Raw genomic sequence first — 22,811 nt, forward strand, 5'->3', positions numbered from 1 at the left:
TCCACCGCTAGCGGATATTGTCCTCTCTTCGGAAAATAGTGACAAGACTAACACATCATATGGTGTCTGGCTCTGATACCATTAGTAACGCCCTCATATCCACCGCTAGCAGATATTGTTCTCTTTGGGCTGTGATGTCCTACATTGGTTGGGAGGAGAACAAATTACCATTATAATGGTGTGAAAACCTTTTCCTAGCACATGCGTTTTAAAGCCTTGAAGGAAAGCTCGAAAGAAAAAGTACAAATAAGATAATATCCGCCACCCGTGGATCTGTCTGTTGTATTGATGATAATGTCTATACACATCACATTTTTTTTTAATAATTCTATTAAATTACGTGTGGGACCCACACATTTGACCTTTACAAACAAGTTACGGCTGCGGTTGTTTTAGCCTTGCTGTAATTATTAATGGTTACAACCCAATGTTAAAAACTGTCACGCGCTTTCATACCCGCGTGTTGTTTACGTGCATTTAAAGTACTGACTTTTCTTACCGAATCCGTTATTTAACCCTTTTTTTTTAATTTAAAAAAAAAAAACTGATTCTAAAATGCAAAAGCGATCGTCCTCTTCACAATAATAGTGGAATGAAGTTAGAAACGAACTCACGAGCGTCTTCCTCCTCCTCTCTCTCTCTCTAGAAGCTTCTTCAACCTCAGTTTCTCTCTCCTCTGTGTTCGTCTTCCTGCTTGTGCATGGCTATGAGGTTATTGGCTCATGAGGTCTCTGACATATGCCTTGGAAAGCCCCCACTAAGGTCGATCCCTGTCTCCGCCACACTCGCTCACGCCCTCTCTGTGCTCAAGAGGCTCCGTCAAAACTACATCAGCGTCTGGAGTTGCGCCTGCCATTCCTCCAAAACCGCCTCCGATCATGATTGCAGATGTATTGGCAAGATTTCTGTTGTTGATGTTATCTTATTCCTTTGTAGAGAAGAGAACCTCTCGCAACCTGCCGTCGCGCTTCAATCTTATGTTTCGATTCTCATTCCTGAGGTTCCTGTCGTCGTTAGGTATTTAGAGCCTCATGCTAGGTGAGTAATTCTGTTTTCCTTCACTTTATCTTGATTAGAGTATATATAGTTCTTCCGTTTTGAATTTTCTTGTTTTTGTATTCTGATTCACGTTTGCTTTTTTCCTGGAAAATTTGTTGCGTTCTTGGTTTCTCTGGAGTTGGAATACAATATTGTCGTGTTTTCTCTGCTCTGTTGATGACGAAAACGTGCAATTGTCATTTACATCTCCTTCCATTTCGGCCTATTTAAACACCATCTCTGTAATTCACTCTGATCTTGAAAATCAATCTCAGAACTATGAACTGCAAAACAGCATGATCCATGTTTATTGATTTTTTATTTGAATATAATATTTCCTGTTTCTCTTTTTTATCCAACTTTTTCTTAGCTAGATTTTCTTGTTGGCTTTCTGCATGACTTTTGAATTAATAATCCTGTGTTTCCTTTGAAACTTTTATGATATTCTCAATCGTCTCCCTATAGTCTGCATTAGAAAACTGAATTTCTCTACAATATCAGAGCTTAATCGATCATCGATAGAAGCTTCGAACAAAAGGCTGATTGTGCAGAATCCTAATGTCAGAAGTCATTTCGTTTACCAATTCTTCCATGTAGCCGAAATATATCGCTTTTAATGTATAAACTGATAGCTTTCTCCGATAACTTTCAGCTTGGTGGAAGCCATAGATCTCCTCCTCGAAGGCGCGCAAAATCTCGTAGTCCCAATTCAAACTAAAACCTCTGCAAAGTCCAGAAAGAAGGTTCTCAAGGAAGTTGCACCATTCGACTGCCCGCTTCACAATGACCTTGAATACTGTTGGCTCTCCCAAGAGGACATAATCCGTTACTTACTCAACTCTATTGGGCTTTTTTGCCCAACCTCCATCACTCCCATTAATTCCCTCAACGCCATTGACACAGCCAACATCCTTGCTGTACACTACGACGATCCTGCATTTTCTGCCCTGCCCCTCCTTTCTCAAGCCATCATCCAGCAATCCTCCGTTGCAATTGTCGACTCAGACGGGAAGTTGATCGGAGAAATCTCACCCCTCACAATGAATTCTTGTGATGTAACTGTAACGGCTGCGATTGCAACACTTTCAGCAGGTGAGCTAATGGCGTATGTTGACTATGGTGACCCACCGGAGGATTTGGTTCATTTGATCAAAGACAGACTGGAAGAAAGAAACTTAGGGGCACTGTTGGACTGGGTGGAAGAAGAAACAGCAATATTCTCATGTTCTTCATTTTATTCATCCTCCTCAGATGATGATTCTGTCTCTAGCTGGGGAAGCAGTGGAAGGTTACGAAGGTGTTCAACCAGGCAAGTGAGGAGCTCAGAGGCTGCTGTGTGCAATCCCCGGAGTTCATTGGTGGCAGTGATGATTCAAGCTCTTGCGCGCCGTGTTACAAGTATGTGGGTGATCGAAGAAGATGGACCCTTGGTTGGTATCATCACGTTTGCATCGATGCTGAAGATTTTCCAGGAGCACTTGAAATCCTTGCGTTAAAAGGACATCAGCAACAGCTTTGCCTAATCTTAACCCGAAACTACAATAATAACGTTCTACATTGGGTGTGGCTTTCAACTCAGTTGTGTTATTTTGCTCACTTTATTTTGGATCCAATGTAAATCCTTAACACGTAGACTCACTTTCTACTAGTTCTGATGATAACTGTTGATTATTGCAGCTTTCTAAACTTTTTTTTTCTAAAAGCATCTCTCTCAGACTTAATTATTTTTATAACAGTCTAAGTCGTCAGTCTCACAATTTTAATAAAACGTGTCTACTAGAGAGAAGTTTCCACACCCTTAGAAGAAACGTTTCACCAACGTGAAATCTCATAATTCACAGCGTACTCAACTAACATATATTGTTTTCTTTTCTTTAGCCTGCTACATATCATCATGGTTTTGTCTATTAGAGAGAGGTTTCTATGCCTTTACAAGAAATGTTTTGTTCCCCTCTCTAGGGTGGGATCTCACAATTCTAAAGTGCATCGTTTGAAACATAGGAATGGATTGACTTGGTTTTTCTGTTAGTAACTGACTAGATATAAGAGCTCATTCATTGACATGGTTTATTTTATAAATGACTACTTCTATATGAAAATATGATATAAACCATCAGAAACTTGTCGATAAACATCAATTTCTCTTTATCATACCATCGTATAGAAATGGAAGTTCATCTCATGTATTGGTATTGCCTCAGCAACATTTCAAGCAGTGGCTTGTATTATTATTACTGTATTCAATATTGATTTTCTTTTTAAGATGGGTATCAGTGCAACGAGCTGTTGTAATAACGACACGACTCGTTTAATGACATAAATGAACAGCTACGACCACCAATCAAAATTCTAACAAAATTGCTAATACTGCCCGAACTGAAGCTCAGATATACAGGACATTAAGGCTTCTCTTACTTGAACATTGTCGGAGTTCATGTTCAATGAGTCTTCATAGAGCCGTCTCGCCTGCAGCAGCAACTTGTGCTTCTCTTTGCTATTGTTAGGCCTTAACCGAGATCGTTGCTGCAACGTCATAGCCCATCTGAACAGAGCTGCAATAAGGAAGATGCGTTATGTTACACGCAAAATGAAAATCGTTGGTAGTATAACCATCTCATAAACGGTGTCCTAAACAATTCTAACCATTCGAATCAACTCAAAGCTGCTAGGCAGATAGGACACGGAAAGAATTACAGAATAGAATGGAAATATACAGGTAATCTACCAATAATGGTTACAATGTGCACGCCAGATTTTCGAGGGCTTTGAATTGTTCCTCCTCTCGATTTCTCACCAGATTTCCTTCTTTCACTCGCTCGTTCATCCATTTATTACTTCTAGACTAACAAACTGTGAAAGGAGTGCCCAATCTCAATGGCCAGTCTAACAAACCAACCCCCTCATGCAGCTGATCTCTATAATAACCACACCCTATTATAACTAACTGGATACTAAACATAAGCAAAGCTTAGCTTTCAGTATTTCAAACCCGCCCCCGGGGCCATCTCCTACTCAGCAATATGCTACACAGAACTGTTTGGTAAGTGATCGCACATGTTTCAATGTTTCTATAATAATCATGAAAGGGTATTTGGTAAGTTGACAATGGAATTGGATGCTTGTGTTTGGTATGTAAAACTCTACCAAAAGAATAGTCGCTATTAAAGACATTAAGGCCTCTCCTTCGATGATTGAAATTTGTGTTTGTTTTCTCGAAGTTCATCGTTCTTAAGAAAACATTTGAATTCTTAGCCAAATTTTAAAAAAACAAACAAGTTTCAAAAAAACTATTTTTTTTTTTAGTTTTTGAATCTTGGTCTAGATCCTGAAAACATTAATAAAAAGAAACTCATACGTGGAAATAATGTTAATAAATGGGAACCTAAAGAATTAGCTTTTATGTTAGGTATTCATGGTAGAATTAAGATATCAATGCTTAATACTAACATGAGTTTTGGATTCCCAAACTTTCAGATTTTGGTGCCCACATATGAAGCACACCCCAAGGACTTCAAAATTATTTCAATTTCTAAAATTTCTTGAAGGCAAGTTTTCTAGATCTCACTTATAGCAAGCAAATGTATACTTTTGTGGCATTCAATTTGAGCAGCAAGTCTAGAAAACATACCGTCGGGTGCATAAACATTGCCTCTTGACATCATTGCATCAAATTTATCAATGGCAGCTAAAAAGACCTTATCAGCATCAAAAGCTGATTCCTGAAATTTGATATGACAAGGAGAACCTTTTAAATAGCGAGAAACATCATATAGCGTAAAAAGAACAAGATACTTGTGGATGACGACTATCAAAAAATTACTAGAATAACAGCTTTCTTAACAGCATTCAGGTTACCGATGTGTAGAATATGGTACTCACCGGTCCAACGTCTGCAATCAATTGTGCACGAAAGGAGAGGGCAAGACCCCAGTTATATAGTGCTCGCACGTCATTCCGGTCGATTGATAATGCCATTCTATACTTTCTACCTGCCATCACAAGAAGTTCTTCACACTCTTCACACACACTAACGAGAATGGATGTTAGTTTATCTCTTCTAGTAATAGAATCATCATCTAGTCCCTCCACCATTTCAAACCATTTCCCAATAGATTCGGGCTCTTTTCCTGCTAGAAGTTTTCTTAACTCGCGACTAATTCTTAACTTCAATTCTCCATGAAGAAGATAAGTATTTGCCAACTGACCAACTGCCAGCAAACTCATGGGCTTCATAGTTGTTGCCTTTGCCAACAAACTAGCAGACTGGCATAATATGACCTCCACACGCTCTTCATCGCGTCTATACTTCATCAAATCCTTAGCTTGTTTTAGAAGATCATTAGCTTCCATAAGGCATTTATTGAACATTGCATCATCATAAATCAATGAAGATGATGAGGAAGCAACATCGTTCTCTTCTCCAAATGGTTGATCAGTTAAATGAGGATTTTCCTTTTTCCTTGCTCCCGCTTCTCTAAACTGGGATCTATATATTTCACTCTCGCTCTTCGACATGTGAGAGGACCTATAAGCTCCATTATTTTCCTCGAATCCACGCTCTTCTACAAAGGAAGTTTTAGTCTCCCTATGCTTCATTTTGAAACTATAGTCCCCAGCATTAAGAAAATTATCATGAAGTTGTGAATTTTCGAGTTTGTTGTTAAGATCCGTGTTAGAAATATTAAGGTAATCGTCCCGGTACTGCAATCTATTATTCTTGTAGTCTTCACCATCAATAAATCTTTTTGAACTCCCATGCATTCCCTTTGAATTTATGCTATCCCTTTCTCGAGTAATGTTAACTCGTGTAAAATAATCCATCTCCATAGCATGCTTTTTCCTCGATACCTCAAAAGCATCTAAACTTATAGCTGGATTAGAACCAGTAGCAGTATCTATCGAACCAACTTCAGATGGTATTGAGCTCCTTTTAGTTTGATTGTCAACCGAATTGAGCGGCGACATCTGTGGCTTAACATTGTTTTTCACTTTATTGGGCTTAGAACCAACCAACTTTTCTCCAAGCAAACTGCCGAAGGATCGCAAAAGCTCAAACCCCACATCTCCTGGGCCTTTAACTTTTCTACTTGGTTTATGATTCTCAAGAACAACAGCTTTGGAGCTGCCCCCATCATTAATCAAGGCCTCAACAGCCTTTATAGCATTGGAGGTTGAAAAATCATTCGATTCTAAAACCTTAACGTAGCTTTCTAAATCACTAAGTGTAATTTCCCTAGAATCAACAGCATTCTGTATACTACATTTCAAATTATCAAGTTTGACGGCAAACCGATCAAAAATCTCCACCAAATTTCTTAAACTCTCAGCGTGAAACCCAGAAATTTCCTCTTTCCCCCGGTTTTTATTCCCAAGTAAATTTAGGCCATCTACACTTCCACCACGAACAAATCCAAGAGAAAATCCAACAGCAAAAACAAAAACAGATGCTGGAAAAACAGCAATTGAATAGACTTTAACTCTGGAAATGGCCAAAGCACATAAAAACCCGAAGACAAACGTGAACAAATGTCTTTTATGATCGATGCCAACAGAAACCAAAAAATTACGGAACTGATCTGAATCACTTACAAAACCATTATCGTCCCATCCGCCGTATCTTGCGGAGTTCGTCAGATTGCAATCTCCGCTGGAGCAGAATATGGAAGTTTTCAGAAGCGATCTCTTCGGATTACAGATTAGGAGATTCGGGCTTTGTCGGTGAAATAGATTACTGGGAGCTGGGAAATGAAGACAGGAAAAACAAATGGATCTGTTAGAAAGTAGGAAGTTCATTTGGAAAGAAAACCTAATTGCACGGCAACTACGGCGGCTGCCACCGCTTTCAGACGGCGTATTCCGGTCACATAGACATGGATTAGGAGCCTGCGGTCAGAATGGGGTTATTACGTGCATAAATAATCGAAAAGGGATAATTTTACTTCCCACCCATCATAATTTTCTAATTAATAAAGTATTTATATATATATATATAAACGTTTTTTTTTTAAATATAAAGAGTTAAATTTTATTTATAGGAAGTGTCTTCTGGAATAAATAATTTTTTTAACTTGTTATTGTTGAGTGCATGGCCAAATATATATTCAAATAATTAGATAATGCATTTATTATTTGCTAATATTTTTTTAATGCTTACAAAAAAAAATAAATATATTTTTTGCCATTTTTTAATTGAGAATTTTAAATAAATTAAATTTTTTAAAAGAATAAAGATATGAATTACCTTATTAACCTCGTTTGATTGGAAAGTTATTCTAATATTTCAATATCGAATAAATTTTTGATCGAATTTACTATTTAAATAGAAATTTAATTCTACCACGTCTTCTTTATTTTTTTAAAGTAAGTTTGACCTTGAAAATAATTTTATTATATAAAACATAAAAAGTACGGACCTAATTTGTTAATTCTAATTTTGAATATATAAATTATTTATAAATGCATAAACATTATTTTTCTTTTGAACTATAAATTTAAGTATGGATGGTATTCATTTTTTGTATTTTTAATCAAGTTCGTATTAATTTATTTGCATTTAAAAATAATTTTTGTAAATAAAATTAGAAATTAAGTATATATATAGATTTATAGTTCTTTATTAATTAAGAAATAAAAATTAATATATGTTAATATGCTAGAGAATTAAATTTCAAATCATAGTGTTAACCAGCATAATTCAATTTCTATTAAAAGAAATTAATTTTCCTTATTATTATTAGTTTATTATTTATGAAATTGATTTTGAGCATGTTTAAAATTAAATATATTTGGATTACGATAATATTTTGTCTTTTATCGCCTTAATATTAAATAGAAGAAAGGGGTGAAATGGTAATTTCAGAGGTGATAGTGGTAAAGTGGCAGACACACATATCCCATAAAACCGGTTGGCAGAAAAATGGATAAGGCCGTCTCCAAAACGCTGCGTTTCGCTAATTTTTTTTGCTTTCTTAATTGAGTATTATCTCGATCGTATAATTAATTTTTATAATATTTTATTTCTTCCGACGCTTCTCGACGAGCCGTCCATCTTCCACGTGTCCCTCCCCACTCTCTACCTTCGCCTTCAAGAGGTACTCCGAAGCAACACGAAGCTCTAAAATGCGCACACTCTTCTAGAGAGAGAGAGAGAGAGAGAGAGAGAAAACGGAGCTCGCACGCTCCCTACCCACTTCTAGATAGAGATAGAGACAGAGGGTCTTTTTCTTTCTTCGATAGCGAATTAGGGTTTTTTCTTCGCGTTTTTGGAGCGGAAATTTGGAGGAATTTGTTCGGTTTTGCTTGTTTCTTCCCCGTTTGGGTGGAGATGTATGTATCTTCCATGAGAAAATCGTTCAAGGACTCTCTCAAATTGCTTGAAGCTGATATTCAGCATGCTAATACTCTGTAAGTGAGCTTTGATTCTTCTTCTTCTTTTTTTTTTTTTTTTTTTTTTTTTTTTTTTCCTTTCTCTGCTTTGAATATCGTCTTTGACTGTATATGGAAGGCTTTTGTCTGATCACTTTTGGTGTCTGGGCTTCTCCCTCCGATTTTGCTTGTAATGCAGTTTCTAGGTTTGATTTTAAGTATTGTGGGTCTTGAAGTTGCTGTTTATGAGCCGTATACTCTTCGTTAATAATGAATTTTGGGAACGTGATTGTCGTTTACCTGCTGTGTTTGGAGCTTGGCAAACTCATTTTGTGTAATATTTTATTTCAATGATGATTTGGTTTCTGTCTTGCTAACGCTCATATGCACATATAGAGACAAATTTGCGTTTCTCTCTCTGTTTTATAGTTCTATTTCTTGAAAGGGAAATTGTTTGGTCATTTGGCGTTGGATGATTTGGCAATGTATATGTCACACTTCAAATAGTTTGTCATCATTCTCATGAATTGTTCTTGGGTTTATTGTTGATGTGTTCTCTAAGATTTCTGCATCCCACTGTGGACTTGTGGTGCAGATTATGTACCTCGTCTCTTGAACTATGCAGTACTTTCTCTGAGAGAGTAGTTTAGAACTCATTTAATCTTGTTCTTCCTAGCTCTCCAGATGTGCCTTGAATTATGGTTTATCATATGTATCATATTTAACCTTTATTATTGCGATATTTAACCTTTATTATTGGCAAATATCTCCGTTACGACTCATATTTGCCCTTTTATTATAGCCAAAATCTTGTTTGTAAATGATTATAGATAGAGAACTTTAGTGGTGGTTTAACAAATATTCTCAGCTGCATCTACTCTTTGAAGTGTGATAATGAATAAACAAGGCATACTTTATACTTCAAAAAAATTACTAAGCACAAGCTTGGTTTTTTTTGTTCTTTTTAAATTTGAAAATTTGAGAAATGTGATCCGTCTTTTTTTTGTTTTCTTCTTAAAGAGAATAAAAGACAGAAAAGAAAAGAAAAAAAAACATGTTCCAATGGGCCGTAGTTTTTATGTTATGGATCATGCTTTGTTCCAGGTATGAAAAGTTACAAATACATCATAAGCTGAAATGTGTGAACACTTGTGATTTCTCTCTGGTTTGTTGTTCTTGGAGATTCTTGAGGTTGCTGGTTTTTCAAGTATGTCAGCTTAATGTTTACTGTTCCTGAGCTGTAGGGCATCGGAGTTTCCCGGGGAATATGATGGCCCCTGCCTTCAGATGAGAATGTCATACAGTCCTGCTGCTCACTTGTTCCTCTTCCTAGTGCAATGGACAGATTGCCATCTTGCAGGTGCTCTTGGACTGCTGAGGATTTTAATTTACAAGGTAAAGTTTGTCACCTCGTGGTCTCCTAGCATTACATTTCAACATCATCACTTTTATATCTATTTAGCGTTGTTGAATTCACTATGTACATTGTGCTGCAGGTCTATGTGGATGGTACGACCACGATGTCCACCCACGAGAGAAAAGCAAGCATCAGGGAATTCTATGGTAGTATGCGAGTATTTTACTTTTTCCATCATATGATTGTTTGCTATATATTTATTTTTTAACTACTGACTTCTGTAATTTGTGCTATGATCAGCTGTTATTTACCCCTCTCTATTGCAACTTCAGAGAGGTGTTACCGATACTGAGGATAAAAAACAGAATGCTGTCTGCATGGAAAGGTACCGAAGAAGAGATGACAATGAATGTATACAGTGTTCGGATGCTGACATTGAACGAGAAGAAGAATGTGGAATATGCATGGAGACTACTAGCAAGGTTGTATTGCCCAACTGCAACCACGCGTTGTGCTTGAAATGTTACCGTGAATGGTACTATCATCTCTTTTGTTCTACTTTTTCTGTTTTATCGGTAGCTTATTAAACTAAGAACTAAGAAGGATTAATTAAAATTTTCCTATGCACCTTAATATTTATTGTCTTCGTTAATTACAGAACCTACAGAGTCGAAAGCCTTTTGTTCATCTTTAATTGATTGGATGGAGCCCTTAATATTTATGACTGACTGCATTTAACTGCTTTTGCTACCTTATATCGACTTCAAATAATTACATTGTTCTAGTGAATGTTCTTCAGGCGAACACGTTCCCAGTCATGCCCCTTCTGTCGTGACAGTCTTAAGAGAGTAAACTCGGGCGATCTCTGGGTATTTACTGATAACAGGGACATCATGGACATGGCAACGGTGACTCGAGAGAACCTCAAAAGGTTTTTCAAGTACGTAGATAAGTTACCTACGATTGTTCCGGACTCCCTTTTCAATGCCTACGATACGCACCTAAGATAAGTGATCGGTTCGTACATAATATAATGTCACTTAATAAGTAGTTTTTTCTCCAAATGAACAGTCCTTTTGCAATGAGATGACTTGACAACAGGACTGAAATTCATTCGGCTAAAATTTAGTGAAATCTAGAGAAGGCTTGCAGCTGTTTCTTCCCACTCCCATTTCTGAAGAAAAAGAAAACCAGTCTTTGAGTTAATTGTAGACTGGTAATGAGTGGTGGTGAAGTTTATATAGTTTGATTTGAAGTCTTCCATGAATATTGTATTTAACTCATTTGTACATGTTTGTAAATTCTTGATGTTATCTATAGAAAGCAGCTTTGAATGCCTAAGTTGGTTTAAAGATCTTTTCCAGATATGAAATAGGTGATGTAACCGTTCAAACTTACTACTAACAGATATTGTTTGTTTTGACTCGTTACGTATTGTCATTAGTCTCACCCTTGTAAGGAACGTTTTCTTCCTAACATACACGTTTTAAAACTGTGAAGCTGATGATAATATGTAATGGGTCAAACAATATCTTCTAGCAATGGACTTAGGCTGTTATAGGTGATGTGATAGGATGATGACAGGAAGTTGATGATGATAGGAATGTTTTCTTCCTAAAAGATATTTTAAAATGGTGAGATTAACGGCTTGTAAGGCTTGTAAGGAATGTTTTCTTCTTAAAAGATATTTTAAAATTGTGAGATTATCGGCGCGGATTATTTTCAAGCAGTTGGTTTGGAATGTTACAAGTGATGTGATGATGACAAGAAGGGGATGGTTTATGTTTACTTTGATCTCTTATGTATCGTCATTAGTCTTATAGTTTTAAAACAGTCTGTGAGATAGAGATTTTTACAACTGTCTAAAGAATATTTTTCACTTGAAAAAAAATAATTATGCGGTCAAAATAGGTGTGTGAAAGTAACGTTGGTGGTGTTGAATATTTTGAAAATAAATAAATAAATAACATTTTTACTTCCTATTAAATATTTTATTACCGCAACTTAATATTTCAGATGTAAAAAAAAAAAAAAGAAAAAAAAAAGAAAGGAAAATATGAAAATAATGGTAACGTTAATTATCATTATTAATAAAACAAACTCTTTTGAGTATTTTCATTTGTAACGCTTATAAAATCATTTCGTGTACTTGTTAAGAAGATAACTGGGAGTAAAGCAATGAAGAGGAAGGAATCAATGGCGACGGAGTTCTTCTGGTTAGACTCTCTCACAGTATACTCAAATCGAGGAGCTCTTCGGCTCTGATCCACTTAAGGTAATCCTATTACTATTTAGATTTGAATTCTGCGTCCATTTCTCTGAATCTCGCTTTCTTTGCGTTTCTCTGTACTTTCTTTTTGGTCTTTCCAGTGATTCTCCATTGTATTCAGATTTCCGATTCCGCTTTTTGATTTATTTTATATCTTGAGTGGATTTCTGTTGTATTGATTCGTTTGACATGGACGGATTCCCTGTTCTGCCTTGGTTTGTTCTTCTTTTGTTGGTTAATCGAACTCTCTAGGTTTTGATTTCGATACTATTATTTCTGTTTGAGAAATCGAATCTTGCCTTCTGTTCGAGAGGTTTTGGAGAGTTACTTCTACATTTGCTTTGGCGATTTTGATTGTTTACTTAAATTATTACGATATTTGCTTTCCATTTGTAATGAAAAATTTGTACATATTGAGATCTGTATGCCGAGTATGATCGATGACACAAGAGCTGCTATCTTTATGGATTTTATTTTTAAAATTTTTCTCTGCCTTCATTTCTCCTGCTTACATTTATCAATTCAGTTCACTCAAATTTGAGCCCTGTTTTAAAAAATGGAAAAAGAATGCTATGGCTATTATGAAGTATTTTGAAACTATGGTTAACATACAGAATCTGAGAAGGCTACTTTCAAAATATAAAACAAATTACTTGCCTAATGCACCGTTTGTGTCTAGTTGCTGTGGTGTAGTGGGTTATCACGTTGGTCTTACACCCTAAAGGTCCCCCGTTTGATCCTGGGCAGCAATATAATAAGTTTATTCTTTTTATTTATCCTAGTTTCATTCCGTTCATTCCTTTTATTTAAACTAGTTTCATTAAGTTTAGACTTAGAGCACAAATTTACTCACCTAGTGCACAACTTATGTGTCAAGTTGCTATGGTGGAGTGGTTATCACGTTAGTTTTACACACTAAAGATCCTAGTTCAATCTTGGGCAGCAATAGTAAGTTTATTCTTTTAATTTTAACCTAGTTTCATTAAATTCATTCCTTTTATTTAAACTAGATTCATTAAGTTTATACTTAGAGCACAAATTTACTTGACTAGTGCACAACTTATGTGTTAAGTTGCATGTAGTGATTATCACATTAGCCTTACACACTAAAGGTCCCCATTTCAATCCTGGGTAGAAAAATATTAAGTTCATTTTTTTTATTTTAACCTAAAATCTAGTTTCATTAAATTCATTCTTTTTATTTAAACTAGTTTCATTAAGTTTATACTTCGAGCACAAATTTACTTTCCTAGTGCACAACTTATGTGTCAAGTTGCTATGGTGTAGTGGTTATCACGTTAGTCTTACACGCTAAAGGTCCAGTTTGAATTTGGCCGCAATATAGTAGTAAGTTCATTCTTTTTATTTAACCTAGTTTCATTAAATTCATTCCTTTAATTTAAACTAGATTCATTAAGTTTATACTTAGAGCACAAATGTGGTGTAGTGGTTATCACGTTAGTCTTACACACTAAAGGTCCCCAGTTTGATCCTGGGCAGCAATATATAGCAAGTTCATTTATTTTATTTATTAAAATTAGTTGCATTAAGTTTATACTTAGAGCACAAAATTACTTGCCTAGTGCACAACTTATGTGTTAAGTTTTTGTGGTTTAGTGGTTATCACGTTAGTCTTACACACTAAAGGTCCCCAGTTCGATCCTGGGCAGCAATATAGTAAGTTTATTACTTTTTATTAAACTAGTTTCTTTATGTTTATACTTAGAGCACAAATTTAGTTATAGTAAGTTTATTACTTTTTATTAAACTAGTTTCTTTATGTTTATACTTAGAGCACAAATTTAGTTGCCTAGTGCACAACTTGTGTGTCAAGTTGCTACAGTGTAGTGGTTATCACGTTAGTCTTACACACTAAAGGTCCCCAGTTTGATCCTGGGCAGCAATATATAGTAAGTTCATTTATTTTATTTATTAAAATTAGTTGCATTAAGTTTATACTTAGAGCACAAATTTACTTGCCTAGTGCACAACTTGTATGTCAAGTTGTTGTGGTGTAGTGGTTATCACGTTAGTCTTACACACTAAAGGTCCCCAGTTTGATCCTGGGCAGCAATATATAGTAAGTTCATTCCTTTTATTTATTAAACTAGTTGCATTAAGTTTATACTTAGAGCACAATTTTACTTGCCACCCAGTTTGATCTTGGGCAGCAATATAGTAAGTTCATTCCTTTTATTTATTAAACTAGTTGCATTAAGTTTATACTTAGAGCACAATTTTACTTGCCTAGTGCAAAACTTGTGTGTGAAGTTGCTGTGATGTAGTGGTTATCACGTTAGTCTTACACACTAAAGGTCCTTAGTTTGATCCTGGGCAGCAATATCTAGTTAGTTCATTCCTTTTATTAAACTGCACAAATTTACTTGCCTAGTGCACAACTTGTGTGTCAAGTTGCTGTGGTGTAGTGGTTATCACGTTAGTCTTACACACTAAAGGTCCCCAGTTCGATCCTGGGCAGCAATATATAGTAAGTTCATTTATTTTATTCATTAAAATTAGTTGCATTAAGTTTATACTTAGAGCACAAATTTACTTGCCTAGTGCACAACTTGTGTGTCAAGTTGCTGTGGTGTAGTGGTTATCACGTTAAAAGGTCCTTAGTTTGATCCTGGGCAGCAATATCTAGTTAGTTCATTCCTTTTATTAAACTGCACAAATTTACTTGCCTAGTGCACAACTTGTAGTTTGATCCTGGGCAGCAATATCTAGTTAGTTCATTCCTTTTATTAAACTGCACAAATTTACTTGCCTAGTGCACAACTTGTGTGTCAAGTTGCTGTGGTGTAGTGGTTATCACGTTAGTCTTACACACTAAAGGTCCCCAGTTCGATCCTGGGCAGCAATATAGTAAGTTTATTACTTTTTATTAAACTAGTTTCTTTATGTTTATATTTAGAGCACAAATTTAGTTGCCTAGTGCACAACTTGTGTATCAAGTTGCTGTGGTGTAGTGGTTATCACGTTAGTCTTACACACTAAAAATCCCCAGTTCGATCCTGGGTAGCAATATAGTAAGTTATTTCCTTTTATTTATTAAACTAGTTGCATTAAGTTTATACTTAGAGCACAATTTTACTTGCCTAGTGCAAAACTTGTGTGTCAAGTTGCTGTGGTGTAGTGGTTATCACGTTAAAAGGTCCTTAGTTTGATCCTGGGCAGCAATATCTAGTTAGTTCATTCCTTTTATTAAACTGCACAAATTTACTTGCCTAGTGCACAACTTGTGTGTCAAGTTGCTGTGGTGTAGTGGTTATCACATTAGTCTTACACACTAAAGGTCCCTAGTTCGATCCTGGGCAGCAATATCGTAAGTTCATTTATTTTATTTATTAAAATTAGTTGCATGAAGTTTATACTTAGAGCACAAATTTACTTGCCTAGTGCACAACTTATGTGTTAAGTTGTTGTGGTGTAGTGGTTATCATGTTAGTCTTACAAACTAAAGGTCCCTAGTTTGATTCTGGGTAGCAATATAGTAAGTTCATTCCTTTTATTTATTAAACTAGTTGCATTAAGTTTATACTTAGAGCACAATTTTACTTGCCTAGTGCAAAACTTGTGTGTGAAGTTGAGTTGCATTAAGTTTATACTTAGAGCACAATTTTACTTGCCTAGTGCAAAACTTGTGTGTGAAGTTGCTGTGGTGTAGTGGTTATCACGTTAGTCTTACACACTAAAAGTCCCCAATTCGATCCTAGGCAGCAATATATAGTAAGTTCATTTATTTTATTTATTAAAATTAGTTGCATTAAGTTTATACTTAGAGCACAAATTTACTTGCCTAGTGCATAACTTGTATGTCAAGTTGCTGTGGTGTAGTGGTTATCACGTTAGTCTTACACACTAAAGGTCCCTAGTTCGATCCTGGGCAGCAATATATAGTAAGTTCATTTATTTTATTTATTAAAATTAGCTGCATGAAGTTTATACTTAGAGCACAAATTTAGTTGCCTAGTGCACAACTTGTGTGTCAAGTTGCTGTGGTGTAGTGGTTATCACGTTAGTCTTACACACTAAAAGTCTCCAGTTCGATCCTAGGCAGCAATATAGTAAGTTCTTTCATTTTATTTATTAAACTAGTTTCATTAAGTTTATATTTAGAGCACAAATTTACTTGCCTAGTGCACAACTTATGTGTTAAGTTGCTGTGGTGTAGTGGTTATCACGTTAGTCTTACACACTAAAGGTCCCCAGTTCAATCCTGGGCAGCAATATGGTAAGTTCATTCCTCTTATTTATTAATTAAACTAGTTCCATTAAGTTTATACTTAGAGCACAAATTTACTTGACTAGTGCACAACTTATGTGTCAAGTTGTTGTGGTGTAGTGGTTATCACTTTAGTCTTACACGCTAAAGGTCCCTAGTTCGATCCTGGGTAGCAAATATAGTAAGTTCATTTATTTTATTTATTAAAATTAGTTGCATGAAGTTTATACTTAGAGCACAAATTTACTTGCCTAGTGCACAACTTGTGTGTCAAGTTGCTGTGGTGTAGTGGTTATCACGTTAGTCTTACACACTAAAGGTCCCCAGTTCGATCCTGGGCAGCAATATATAGTAAGTTCATTTATTTTATTTATTAAAATTAGTTGCATGAAGTTTATACTTAGAGCACAAATTTACTTGCCTAGTGCACAACTTGTGTGTCAAGTTGCTGTGGTGTAGTGGTTATCACGTTAGTCTTACACACTAAAGGTCCCCAGTTCCGATCCTGCGCAGCATTATAGTAAGTTTATTACTTTTTATTAAACTAGTTTCTTTATGTTTATACTTAGAGCACAAATTTAGTTGCCTAGTGCACCACTTGTGTGTCAAGTTGCTGCGGTGTAGTGGTTATCACGTTAGTTTTATTTAGTTGCCTAGTGCACCACTTGTGTGTCAAGTTGCTGCGGTGTAGTGGTTATCACGTTAGTTTTAAACACTAAAGGTCCTTAGTTCGATCCTGGGCAGCAATATATAGTAAGTTCATTTATTTTATTTATTAAAATTAGTTGCATGAAGTTTATACTTAGAACACAAATTTACTTGCCTAGTGCACAACTTGTGTGTCAAGTTGCTGTGGTGTAGTGGTTATCACGTTAGTCTTACACACTAAAGGTCCCCAGTTTGATCCTGTGTAACAATATATAGTAAGTTCATTTCTTTTATTAAACTAGTTTCTTTATGTTTATACTTAGAGCACAAATTTAGTTGCCTAGTGCACAACTTGTGTGTCAAGTTGCTACAGTGTAGTGGTTATCACGTTAGTCTTACACATTAAAGGTCCCCAGTTCGATCCTGGGCAGCAAAATATATAGTAAGTTCATTTATTTTATTTATTAAAATTAGTTGCATTAAGTTTATACTTAGAGCACAAATTTACTTGCCTAGTGCACAACTTGTATGTCAAGTTGCTGTGGTGTAGTGGTTATCATAGAGCACAAATTTACTTGCCTAGTGCACAACTTGTATGTCAAGTTGCTGTGGTGTAGTGGTTATCATGTTAGTCTTACACACTAAAGGTCCCCAGTTCGATCCTGGGCAGCAATATATAGTAAGTTCATATATTTTTTTTATTAAAATTAGTTGCATGAAGTTTATACTTAGAGCACAAATTTACTTGCCTAGTGCAAAACTTGTGTGTGAAGTTGTTGTGATGTAGTGGTTATCACTTTAGTCTTACACGCTAAAGGTCCCTAGTTTGATCCTAAAGGTCCCTAGTTTGATCCTGGGCAGCAATATAGTAAGTTCATTTATTTTATTTATTAAAATTAGTTGCATGAAGTTTATACTTAGAGCACAAATTTACTTGCCTAGTGCACAACTTGTGTGTCAAGTTGCTGTGGTGTAGTGGTTATCACGTTAGTCTTACACACTAAAGGTCCCCAGTTCGATCGTGGGCAGCAATATAGTAAGTTTATTACTTTTTATTAAACTAGTTTCTTTATGTGTATACTTAGAGCACAAATTTAGTTGCCTAGTGCACCACTTGTGTGTCAAGTTGCTGCGGTGTAGTGGTTATCACGTTAGTTTTACACACTAAAGGTTCTTAGTTCAATCCTGGGCAGCAATATATAGGTAGTGGTTATCACGTTAGTTTTACACACTAAAGGTTCTTAGTTCAATCCTGGGCAGCAATATATAGTAAGTTCATTTATTTTATTTATTAAAATTAGTTGCATGAAGTTTATACTTAGAGCACAAATTTACTTGCCTAGTGCACAACTTGTGTGTCAAGTTGCTGTGGTGTAGTGGTTATCACGTTAGTCTTACACACTAAAGGTCCCCAGTTCGATCCTGGGCAGCAATATAGTAAGTTTATTACTTTTTATTAAACTAGTTTCTTTATGTGTATACTTAGAGCACAAATTTAGTTGCCTAGTGCACAACTTGCGTGTCAAGTTGTTGCGGTGTAGTGGTTATCACGACAAATTTACTTGCCTAGTGCACAACTTGTATGTCAAGTTGCTGTAGTGTAGTGGTTATCACGTTAGTCTTACACACTAAAGGTCCCCAGTTCGATCCTGGGCAGCAATATATAGTAAGTTCATTTATTTTATTCATTAAAATTAGTTGCATTAAGTTTATACTTAGAGCACAAATTTACTTGCCTAGTGCACAACTTGTGTGTCAAGTTGCTGTGGTGTAGTGGTTAAAAGGTCCTTAGTTTGATCCTGGGCAACAATATCTAGTTAGTTCATTCCTTTTATTAAACTGCACAAATTTACTTGCCTAGTGCACAACTTGTGTGTCAAGTTGCTGTGGTGTAGTGGTTATCACGTTAGTCTTACACACTAAAGGTCCCTAGTTCGATCCTGGGCAGCAATATCTAGTTAGTTCATTCCTTTTATTAAACTGCACAAATTTACTTGCCTAGTGCACAACTTGTATGTCAAGTTGCTGTGGTGTAGTGGTTATCATGTTAGTCTTACACACTAAAGGTCCTTAGTTTGATCCTGGGCAGCAATATCTAGTTAGTTCATTCCTTTTATTAAACTGCACAAATTTACTTGCCTAGTGCACAACTTGTATGTCAAGTTGCTGTGGTGTAGTGGTTATCATGTTAGTCTTACACACTAAAGGTCCTTAGTTTGATCCTGGGCAGCAATATCTAGTTAGTTCATTCCTTTTATTAAACTGCACAAATTTACTTGCCTAGTGCACAACTTGTATGTCAAGTTGCTGTGGTGTAGTGGTTATCATGTTAGTCTTACACACTAAAGGTCCTTAGTTTGATCCTGGGCAGCAATATCTAGTTAGTTCATTCCTTTTATTAAACTGCACAAATTTACTTGCCTAGTGCACAACTTGTATGTCAAGTTGCTGTGGTGTAGTGGTTATCATGTTAGTCTTACACACTAAAGGTCCTTAGTTTGATCCTGGGCAGCAATATCTAGTTAGTTCATTCCTTTTATTAAACTGCACAAATTTACTTGCCTAGTGCACAACTTGTATGTCAAGTTGCTGTGGTGTAGTGGTTATCATGTTAGTCTTACACACTAAAGGTCCTTAGTTTGATCCTGGGCAGCAATATCTAGTTAGTTCATTCCTTTTATTAAACTGCACAAATTTACTTGCCTAGTGCACAACTTGTATGTCAAGTTGCTGTGGTGTAGTGGTTATCATGTTAGTCTTACACACTAAAGGTCCTTAGTTTGATCCTGGGCAGCAATATCTAGTTAGTTCATTCCTTTTATTAAACTGCACAAATTTACTTGCCTAGTGCACAACTTGTATGTCAAGTTGCTGTGGTGTAGTGGTTATCATGTTAGTCTTACACACTAAAGGTCCTTAGTTTGATCCTGGGCAGCAATATCTAGTTAGTTCATTCCTTTTATTAAACTGCACAAATTTACTTGCCTAGTGCACAACTTGTATGTCAAGTTGCTGTGGTGTAGTGGTTATCATGTTAGTCTTACACACTAAAGGTCCTTAGTTTGATCCTGGGCAGCAATATCTAGTTAGTTCATTCCTTTTATTAAACTGCACAAATTTACTTGCCTAGTGCACAACTTGTATGTCAAGTTGCTGTGGTGTAGTGGTTATCATGTTAGTCTTACACACTAAAGGTCCTTAGTTTGATCCTGGGCAGCAATATCTAGTTAGTTCATTCCTTTTATTAAACTGCACAAATTTACTTGCCTAGTGCACAACTTGTATGTCAAGTTGCTGTGGTGTAGTGGTTATCATGTTAGTCTTACACACTAAAGGTCCTTAGTTTGATCCTGGGCAGCAATATCTAGTTAGTTCATTCCTTTTATTAAACTGCACAAATTTACTTGCCTAGTGCACAACTTGTATGTCAAGTTGCTGTGGTGTAGTGGTTATCATGTTAGTCTTACACACTAAAGGTCCTTAGTTTGATCCTGGGCAGCAATATCTAGTTAGTTCATTCCTTTTATTAAACTGCACAAATTTACTTGCCTAGTGCACAACTTGTATGTCAAGTTGCTGTGGTGTAGTGGTTATCATGTTAGTCTTACACACTAAAGGTCCTTAGTTTGATCCTGGGCAGCAATATCTAGTTAGTTCATTCCTTTTATTAAACTGCACAAATTTACTTGCCTAGTGCACAACTTGTATGTCAAGTTGCTGTGGTGTAGTGGTTATCATGTTAGTCTTACACACTAAAGGTCCTTAGTTTGATCCTGGGCAGCAATATCTAGTTAGTTCATTCCTTTTATTAAACTGCACAAATTTACTTGCCTAGTGCACAACTTGTATGTCAAGTTGCTGTGGTGTAGTGGTTATCATGTTAGTCTTACACACTAAAGGTCCTTAGTTTGATCCTGGGCAGCAATATCTAGTTAGTTCATTCCTTTTATTAAACTGCACAAATTTACTTGCCTAGTGCACAACTTGTATGTCAAGTTGCTGTGGTGTAGTGGTTATCATGTTAGTCTTACACACTAAAGGTCCTTAGTTTGATCCTGGGCAGCAATATCTAGTTAGTTCATTCCTTTTATTAAACTGCACAAATTTACTTGCCTAGTGCACAACTTGTATGTCAAGTTGCTGTGGTGTAGTGGTTATCATGTTAGTCTTACACACTAAAGGTCCTTAGTTTGATCCTGGGCAGCAATATCTAGTTAGTTCATTCCTTTTATTAAACTGCACAAATTTACTTGCCTAGTGCACAACTTGTATGTCAAGTTGCTGTGGTGTAGTGGTTATCATGTTAGTCTTACACACTAAAGGTCCTTAGTTTGATCCTGGGCAGCAATATCTAGTTAGTTCATTCCTTTTATTAAACTGCACAAATTTACTTGCCTAGTGCACAACTTGTGTGTCAAGTTGCTGTGGTGTAGTGGTTATCACGTTAGTCTTACACACTAAAGGTCCTTAGTTTGATCCTGGGCAGCAATATCTAGTTAGTTCATTCCTTTTATTAAACTGCACAAATTTACTTGCCTAGTGCACAACTTGTGTGTCAAGTTGCTGTGGTGTAGTGGTTATCATGTTAGTCTTACACACTAAAGGTCCTTAGTTTGATCCTGGGCAGCAATATCTAGTTAGTTCATTCCTTTTATTAAACTGCACAAATTTACTTGCCTAGTGCACAACTTGTATGTCAAGTTGCTGTGGTGTAGTGGTTATCATGTTAGTCTTACACACTAAAGGTCCTTAGTTTGATCCTGGGCAGCAATATCTAGTTAGTTCATTCCTTTTATTAAACTGCACAAATTTACTTGCCTAGTGCACAACTTGTATGTCAAGTTGCTGTGGTGTAGTGGTTATCATGTTAGTCTTACACACTAAAGGTCCTTAGTTTGATCCTGGGCAGCAATATCTAGTTAGTTCATTCCTTTTATTAAACTGCACAAATTTACTTGCCTAGTGCACAACTTGTATGTCAAGTTGCTGTGGTGTAGTGGTTATCACGTTAGTCTTACACACTAAAGGTCCTAGTTCGATCCTGGGCAGCAATATATAGTAAGTTCATTTATTTTATTTATTAAAATTAGTTGCATGAAGTGCAATATAGTAAGTTCATTCCTTTTATTTATTAAACTAGTTGCATTAAGTTTATACTTAGAGCACAATTTTACTTGCCTAGTGCAAAACTTGTGTGTGAAGTTGCTGTGATGTAGTGGTTATCACGTTAGTCTTACACACTAAAGGTCCTCAGTGGACTCGGAGGATGCGGATAATCATCAAGAACTGCTCAGCATCCTTGAAAATATAAGAAAAGGCACCAAAGATGAGCAAATTTAGCCCCATATTTCATAAGTAAGAATCTCCTGAAGCATCTCTTGAAGCACCGCAACAGCTTCTCAAACAACTGGGTTTTCTCCACATGAAACGGGGACAATTTCTTTTCAAGTAGACGGAGTAGATTGAAGTAAAATAAAAATGGGAAGAGATTGAAGTATTCAGTTTACCGGGGCGTCACACCAGTTCCTCCAACATATTTTGTTGTCATTTATATATTTCTTATTATAATTTTTAAAAGGTAAACCAAAACATTTAATTTAGATTTTTCTATGATTCAGCCACTAAAATAAACGTACAATTTATTGGTATAAGTTGTAGTTGGATTCTATTTTCATGATTCAATTAAAGTTATGACTTAAATTTCATTAGTCTCTAATCAAAACTTGGTAAAGAGAAAAAATGAATTTTTCTATAAAAAAAATATCAATATTCCCAAAAACTTACCACTTCAACGAGAATAAATTTTCTTATCCCACTCATCCAGCTCCAAGTTTAATAAAAATGGTCTACAAAAACACTTCCTTATTATAAGTGATCTTATTGACCTAAGTAATTATTAGCCAAAC

General features: G+C 35.9%; 3 protein-coding genes, 1 long non-coding RNA gene and 46 other non-coding genes across 51 annotated transcripts; 49 read left to right on the forward strand and 1 right to left on the reverse strand.

Moving 5' to 3' along the window:
* Positions 1-599: 599 nt before the first annotated feature.
* Positions 600-2,732, forward strand: LOC111478827 (CBS domain-containing protein CBSX5-like). Its single transcript, XM_023123316.1, has 2 exons — positions 600-1,038; positions 1,691-2,732. The coding sequence occupies exons 1-2, from the start codon at positions 701-703 to the stop codon at positions 2,532-2,534; spliced, it is 1,182 nt and encodes a 393-aa protein (XP_022979084.1). The 5' UTR covers positions 600-700; the 3' UTR covers positions 2,535-2,732.
* Positions 2,733-3,144: 412 nt separating this feature from the next.
* Positions 3,145-6,979, reverse strand: LOC111477840. The gene is made up of 3 exons (XM_023121770.1): positions 4,918-6,979; positions 4,667-4,757; positions 3,145-3,590 (listed from the first exon to the last, which is right to left on the reverse strand). Exons 1-3 carry the CDS (start codon positions 6,829-6,831, stop codon positions 3,400-3,402), a joined length of 2,196 nt encoding a protein of 731 aa, XP_022977538.1. The 5' UTR covers positions 6,832-6,979; the 3' UTR covers positions 3,145-3,399.
* A 1,170-nt stretch (positions 6,980-8,149) lies between these two features.
* On the forward strand, positions 8,150-11,112 carry LOC111477841. 2 transcript variants are annotated; one of them, XM_023121771.1, is made up of 5 exons: positions 8,150-8,442; positions 9,648-9,798; positions 9,900-9,966; positions 10,061-10,295; positions 10,560-11,112. In XM_023121771.1, the coding sequence occupies exons 1-5, from the start codon at positions 8,363-8,365 to the stop codon at positions 10,768-10,770; spliced, it is 744 nt and encodes a 247-aa protein (XP_022977539.1). In that variant the 5' UTR covers positions 8,150-8,362; the 3' UTR covers positions 10,771-11,112. The 2 variants fall into 2 exon arrangements, with proteins under 2 accessions (XP_022977539.1, XP_022977540.1); XM_023121772.1 differs by lacking the exon at positions 8,150-8,442 and adding an exon at positions 9,424-9,507.
* A 1,595-nt stretch (positions 11,113-12,707) lies between these two features.
* Positions 12,708-12,781, forward strand: TRNAV-UAC. The gene has a single exon. It is a non-coding gene; the product is annotated as a tRNA-Val (tRNA).
* Positions 12,782-13,631: 850 nt separating this feature from the next.
* On the forward strand, positions 13,632-13,704 carry TRNAV-UAC. The gene has a single exon. It is a non-coding gene; the product is annotated as a tRNA-Val (tRNA).
* Positions 13,705-13,862: 158 nt separating this feature from the next.
* TRNAV-UAC lies at positions 13,863-13,935 on the forward strand. The gene has a single exon. It is a non-coding gene; the product is annotated as a tRNA-Val (tRNA).
* A 97-nt stretch (positions 13,936-14,032) lies between these two features.
* On the forward strand, positions 14,033-14,105 carry TRNAV-UAC. Its single transcript has one exon. It is a non-coding gene; the product is annotated as a tRNA-Val (tRNA).
* Positions 14,106-14,299: 194 nt separating this feature from the next.
* On the forward strand, positions 14,300-14,372 carry TRNAV-UAC. The gene has a single exon. It is a non-coding gene; the product is annotated as a tRNA-Val (tRNA).
* Positions 14,354-22,529, forward strand: LOC111477699. Its single transcript, XR_002717334.1, has 6 exons — positions 14,354-14,867; positions 15,187-15,357; positions 15,870-16,069; positions 16,237-16,877; positions 18,109-18,379; positions 22,016-22,529. It is a non-coding gene; the product is annotated as an uncharacterized LOC111477699 (long non-coding RNA).
* On the forward strand, positions 14,441-14,513 carry TRNAV-UAC. Its single transcript has one exon. It is a non-coding gene; the product is annotated as a tRNA-Val (tRNA).
* Positions 14,823-14,895, forward strand: TRNAV-UAC. The gene has a single exon. It is a non-coding gene; the product is annotated as a tRNA-Val (tRNA).
* Positions 14,987-15,059, forward strand: TRNAV-UAC. Its single transcript has one exon. It is a non-coding gene; the product is annotated as a tRNA-Val (tRNA).
* TRNAV-UAC lies at positions 15,283-15,355 on the forward strand. Its single transcript has one exon. It is a non-coding gene; the product is annotated as a tRNA-Val (tRNA).
* TRNAV-UAC lies at positions 15,451-15,523 on the forward strand. Its single transcript has one exon. It is a non-coding gene; the product is annotated as a tRNA-Val (tRNA).
* Positions 15,685-15,757, forward strand: TRNAV-UAC. The gene has a single exon. It is a non-coding gene; the product is annotated as a tRNA-Val (tRNA).
* TRNAV-UAC lies at positions 15,855-15,927 on the forward strand. The gene has a single exon. It is a non-coding gene; the product is annotated as a tRNA-Val (tRNA).
* TRNAV-UAC lies at positions 16,025-16,097 on the forward strand. The gene has a single exon. It is a non-coding gene; the product is annotated as a tRNA-Val (tRNA).
* TRNAV-UAC lies at positions 16,192-16,264 on the forward strand. The gene has a single exon. It is a non-coding gene; the product is annotated as a tRNA-Val (tRNA).
* Positions 16,363-16,435, forward strand: TRNAV-UAC. The gene has a single exon. It is a non-coding gene; the product is annotated as a tRNA-Val (tRNA).
* Positions 16,532-16,604, forward strand: TRNAV-UAC. Its single transcript has one exon. It is a non-coding gene; the product is annotated as a tRNA-Val (tRNA).
* On the forward strand, positions 16,934-17,006 carry TRNAL-UAA. The gene has a single exon. It is a non-coding gene; the product is annotated as a tRNA-Leu (tRNA).
* TRNAV-UAC lies at positions 17,269-17,341 on the forward strand. The gene has a single exon. It is a non-coding gene; the product is annotated as a tRNA-Val (tRNA).
* Positions 17,508-17,580, forward strand: TRNAV-UAC. The gene has a single exon. It is a non-coding gene; the product is annotated as a tRNA-Val (tRNA).
* Positions 17,867-17,939, forward strand: TRNAV-UAC. The gene has a single exon. It is a non-coding gene; the product is annotated as a tRNA-Val (tRNA).
* TRNAV-UAC lies at positions 18,031-18,103 on the forward strand. The gene has a single exon. It is a non-coding gene; the product is annotated as a tRNA-Val (tRNA).
* On the forward strand, positions 18,268-18,340 carry TRNAV-UAC. Its single transcript has one exon. It is a non-coding gene; the product is annotated as a tRNA-Val (tRNA).
* TRNAV-UAC lies at positions 18,495-18,567 on the forward strand. The gene has a single exon. It is a non-coding gene; the product is annotated as a tRNA-Val (tRNA).
* Positions 18,786-18,858, forward strand: TRNAV-UAC. Its single transcript has one exon. It is a non-coding gene; the product is annotated as a tRNA-Val (tRNA).
* Positions 18,927-18,999, forward strand: TRNAV-UAC. Its single transcript has one exon. It is a non-coding gene; the product is annotated as a tRNA-Val (tRNA).
* Positions 19,068-19,140, forward strand: TRNAV-UAC. The gene has a single exon. It is a non-coding gene; the product is annotated as a tRNA-Val (tRNA).
* Positions 19,209-19,281, forward strand: TRNAV-UAC. Its single transcript has one exon. It is a non-coding gene; the product is annotated as a tRNA-Val (tRNA).
* TRNAV-UAC lies at positions 19,350-19,422 on the forward strand. The gene has a single exon. It is a non-coding gene; the product is annotated as a tRNA-Val (tRNA).
* Positions 19,491-19,563, forward strand: TRNAV-UAC. Its single transcript has one exon. It is a non-coding gene; the product is annotated as a tRNA-Val (tRNA).
* TRNAV-UAC lies at positions 19,632-19,704 on the forward strand. Its single transcript has one exon. It is a non-coding gene; the product is annotated as a tRNA-Val (tRNA).
* TRNAV-UAC lies at positions 19,773-19,845 on the forward strand. The gene has a single exon. It is a non-coding gene; the product is annotated as a tRNA-Val (tRNA).
* On the forward strand, positions 19,914-19,986 carry TRNAV-UAC. Its single transcript has one exon. It is a non-coding gene; the product is annotated as a tRNA-Val (tRNA).
* TRNAV-UAC lies at positions 20,055-20,127 on the forward strand. Its single transcript has one exon. It is a non-coding gene; the product is annotated as a tRNA-Val (tRNA).
* TRNAV-UAC lies at positions 20,196-20,268 on the forward strand. Its single transcript has one exon. It is a non-coding gene; the product is annotated as a tRNA-Val (tRNA).
* TRNAV-UAC lies at positions 20,337-20,409 on the forward strand. The gene has a single exon. It is a non-coding gene; the product is annotated as a tRNA-Val (tRNA).
* Positions 20,478-20,550, forward strand: TRNAV-UAC. Its single transcript has one exon. It is a non-coding gene; the product is annotated as a tRNA-Val (tRNA).
* On the forward strand, positions 20,619-20,691 carry TRNAV-UAC. Its single transcript has one exon. It is a non-coding gene; the product is annotated as a tRNA-Val (tRNA).
* Positions 20,760-20,832, forward strand: TRNAV-UAC. The gene has a single exon. It is a non-coding gene; the product is annotated as a tRNA-Val (tRNA).
* On the forward strand, positions 20,901-20,973 carry TRNAV-UAC. The gene has a single exon. It is a non-coding gene; the product is annotated as a tRNA-Val (tRNA).
* Positions 21,042-21,114, forward strand: TRNAV-UAC. The gene has a single exon. It is a non-coding gene; the product is annotated as a tRNA-Val (tRNA).
* Positions 21,183-21,255, forward strand: TRNAV-UAC. The gene has a single exon. It is a non-coding gene; the product is annotated as a tRNA-Val (tRNA).
* On the forward strand, positions 21,324-21,396 carry TRNAV-UAC. Its single transcript has one exon. It is a non-coding gene; the product is annotated as a tRNA-Val (tRNA).
* On the forward strand, positions 21,465-21,537 carry TRNAV-UAC. Its single transcript has one exon. It is a non-coding gene; the product is annotated as a tRNA-Val (tRNA).
* TRNAV-UAC lies at positions 21,606-21,678 on the forward strand. The gene has a single exon. It is a non-coding gene; the product is annotated as a tRNA-Val (tRNA).
* On the forward strand, positions 21,747-21,819 carry TRNAV-UAC. The gene has a single exon. It is a non-coding gene; the product is annotated as a tRNA-Val (tRNA).
* TRNAV-UAC lies at positions 21,888-21,959 on the forward strand. The gene has a single exon. It is a non-coding gene; the product is annotated as a tRNA-Val (tRNA).
* Positions 22,530-22,811: the final 282 nt, after the last annotated feature.

This window comes from Cucurbita maxima, unplaced genomic scaffold, assembly GCF_002738345.1.
Source record: "Cucurbita maxima cultivar Rimu unplaced genomic scaffold, Cmax_1.0 Cma_Scf00004, whole genome shotgun sequence".
Classification (NCBI taxonomy): domain Eukaryota; kingdom Viridiplantae; phylum Streptophyta; class Magnoliopsida; order Cucurbitales; family Cucurbitaceae; genus Cucurbita; species Cucurbita maxima.

Bases quoted from the DNA above. Each gene is read 5' to 3' on its own strand.
- LOC111477840 (XM_023121770.1), bottom strand. From the start codon at position 6,831: ATGAACTTCCTACTTTCTAACAGATCCATTTGTTTTTCCTGTCTTCAT. The intron at 4,758-4,917 runs GTGAGTACCATA...ATCAAATTTCAG, and splicing joins TGATTGCAGACGTTGGACCG to GAATCAGCTTTTGATGCTGA. The intron at 3,591-4,666 runs GTATGTTTTCTA...TCCTTATTGCAG, and splicing joins CAATGTTTATGCACCCGACG to CTCTGTTCAGATGGGCTATG.
- LOC111478827 (XM_023123316.1), top strand. From the start codon at position 701: ATGGCTATGAGGTTATTGGCTCATGAGGTCTCTGACATATGCCTTGGA. The intron at 1,039-1,690 runs GTGAGTAATTCT...GATAACTTTCAG, and splicing joins TATTTAGAGCCTCATGCTAG to CTTGGTGGAAGCCATAGATC.
- LOC111477841 (XM_023121771.1), top strand. From the start codon at position 8,363: ATGTATGTATCTTCCATGAGAAAATCGTTCAAGGACTCTCTCAAATTG. The intron at 8,443-9,647 runs GTAAGTGAGCTT...CCTGAGCTGTAG, and splicing joins ATTCAGCATGCTAATACTCT to GGCATCGGAGTTTCCCGGGG. The intron at 10,296-10,559 runs GTACTATCATCT...AATGTTCTTCAG, and splicing joins TTGAAATGTTACCGTGAATG to GCGAACACGTTCCCAGTCAT.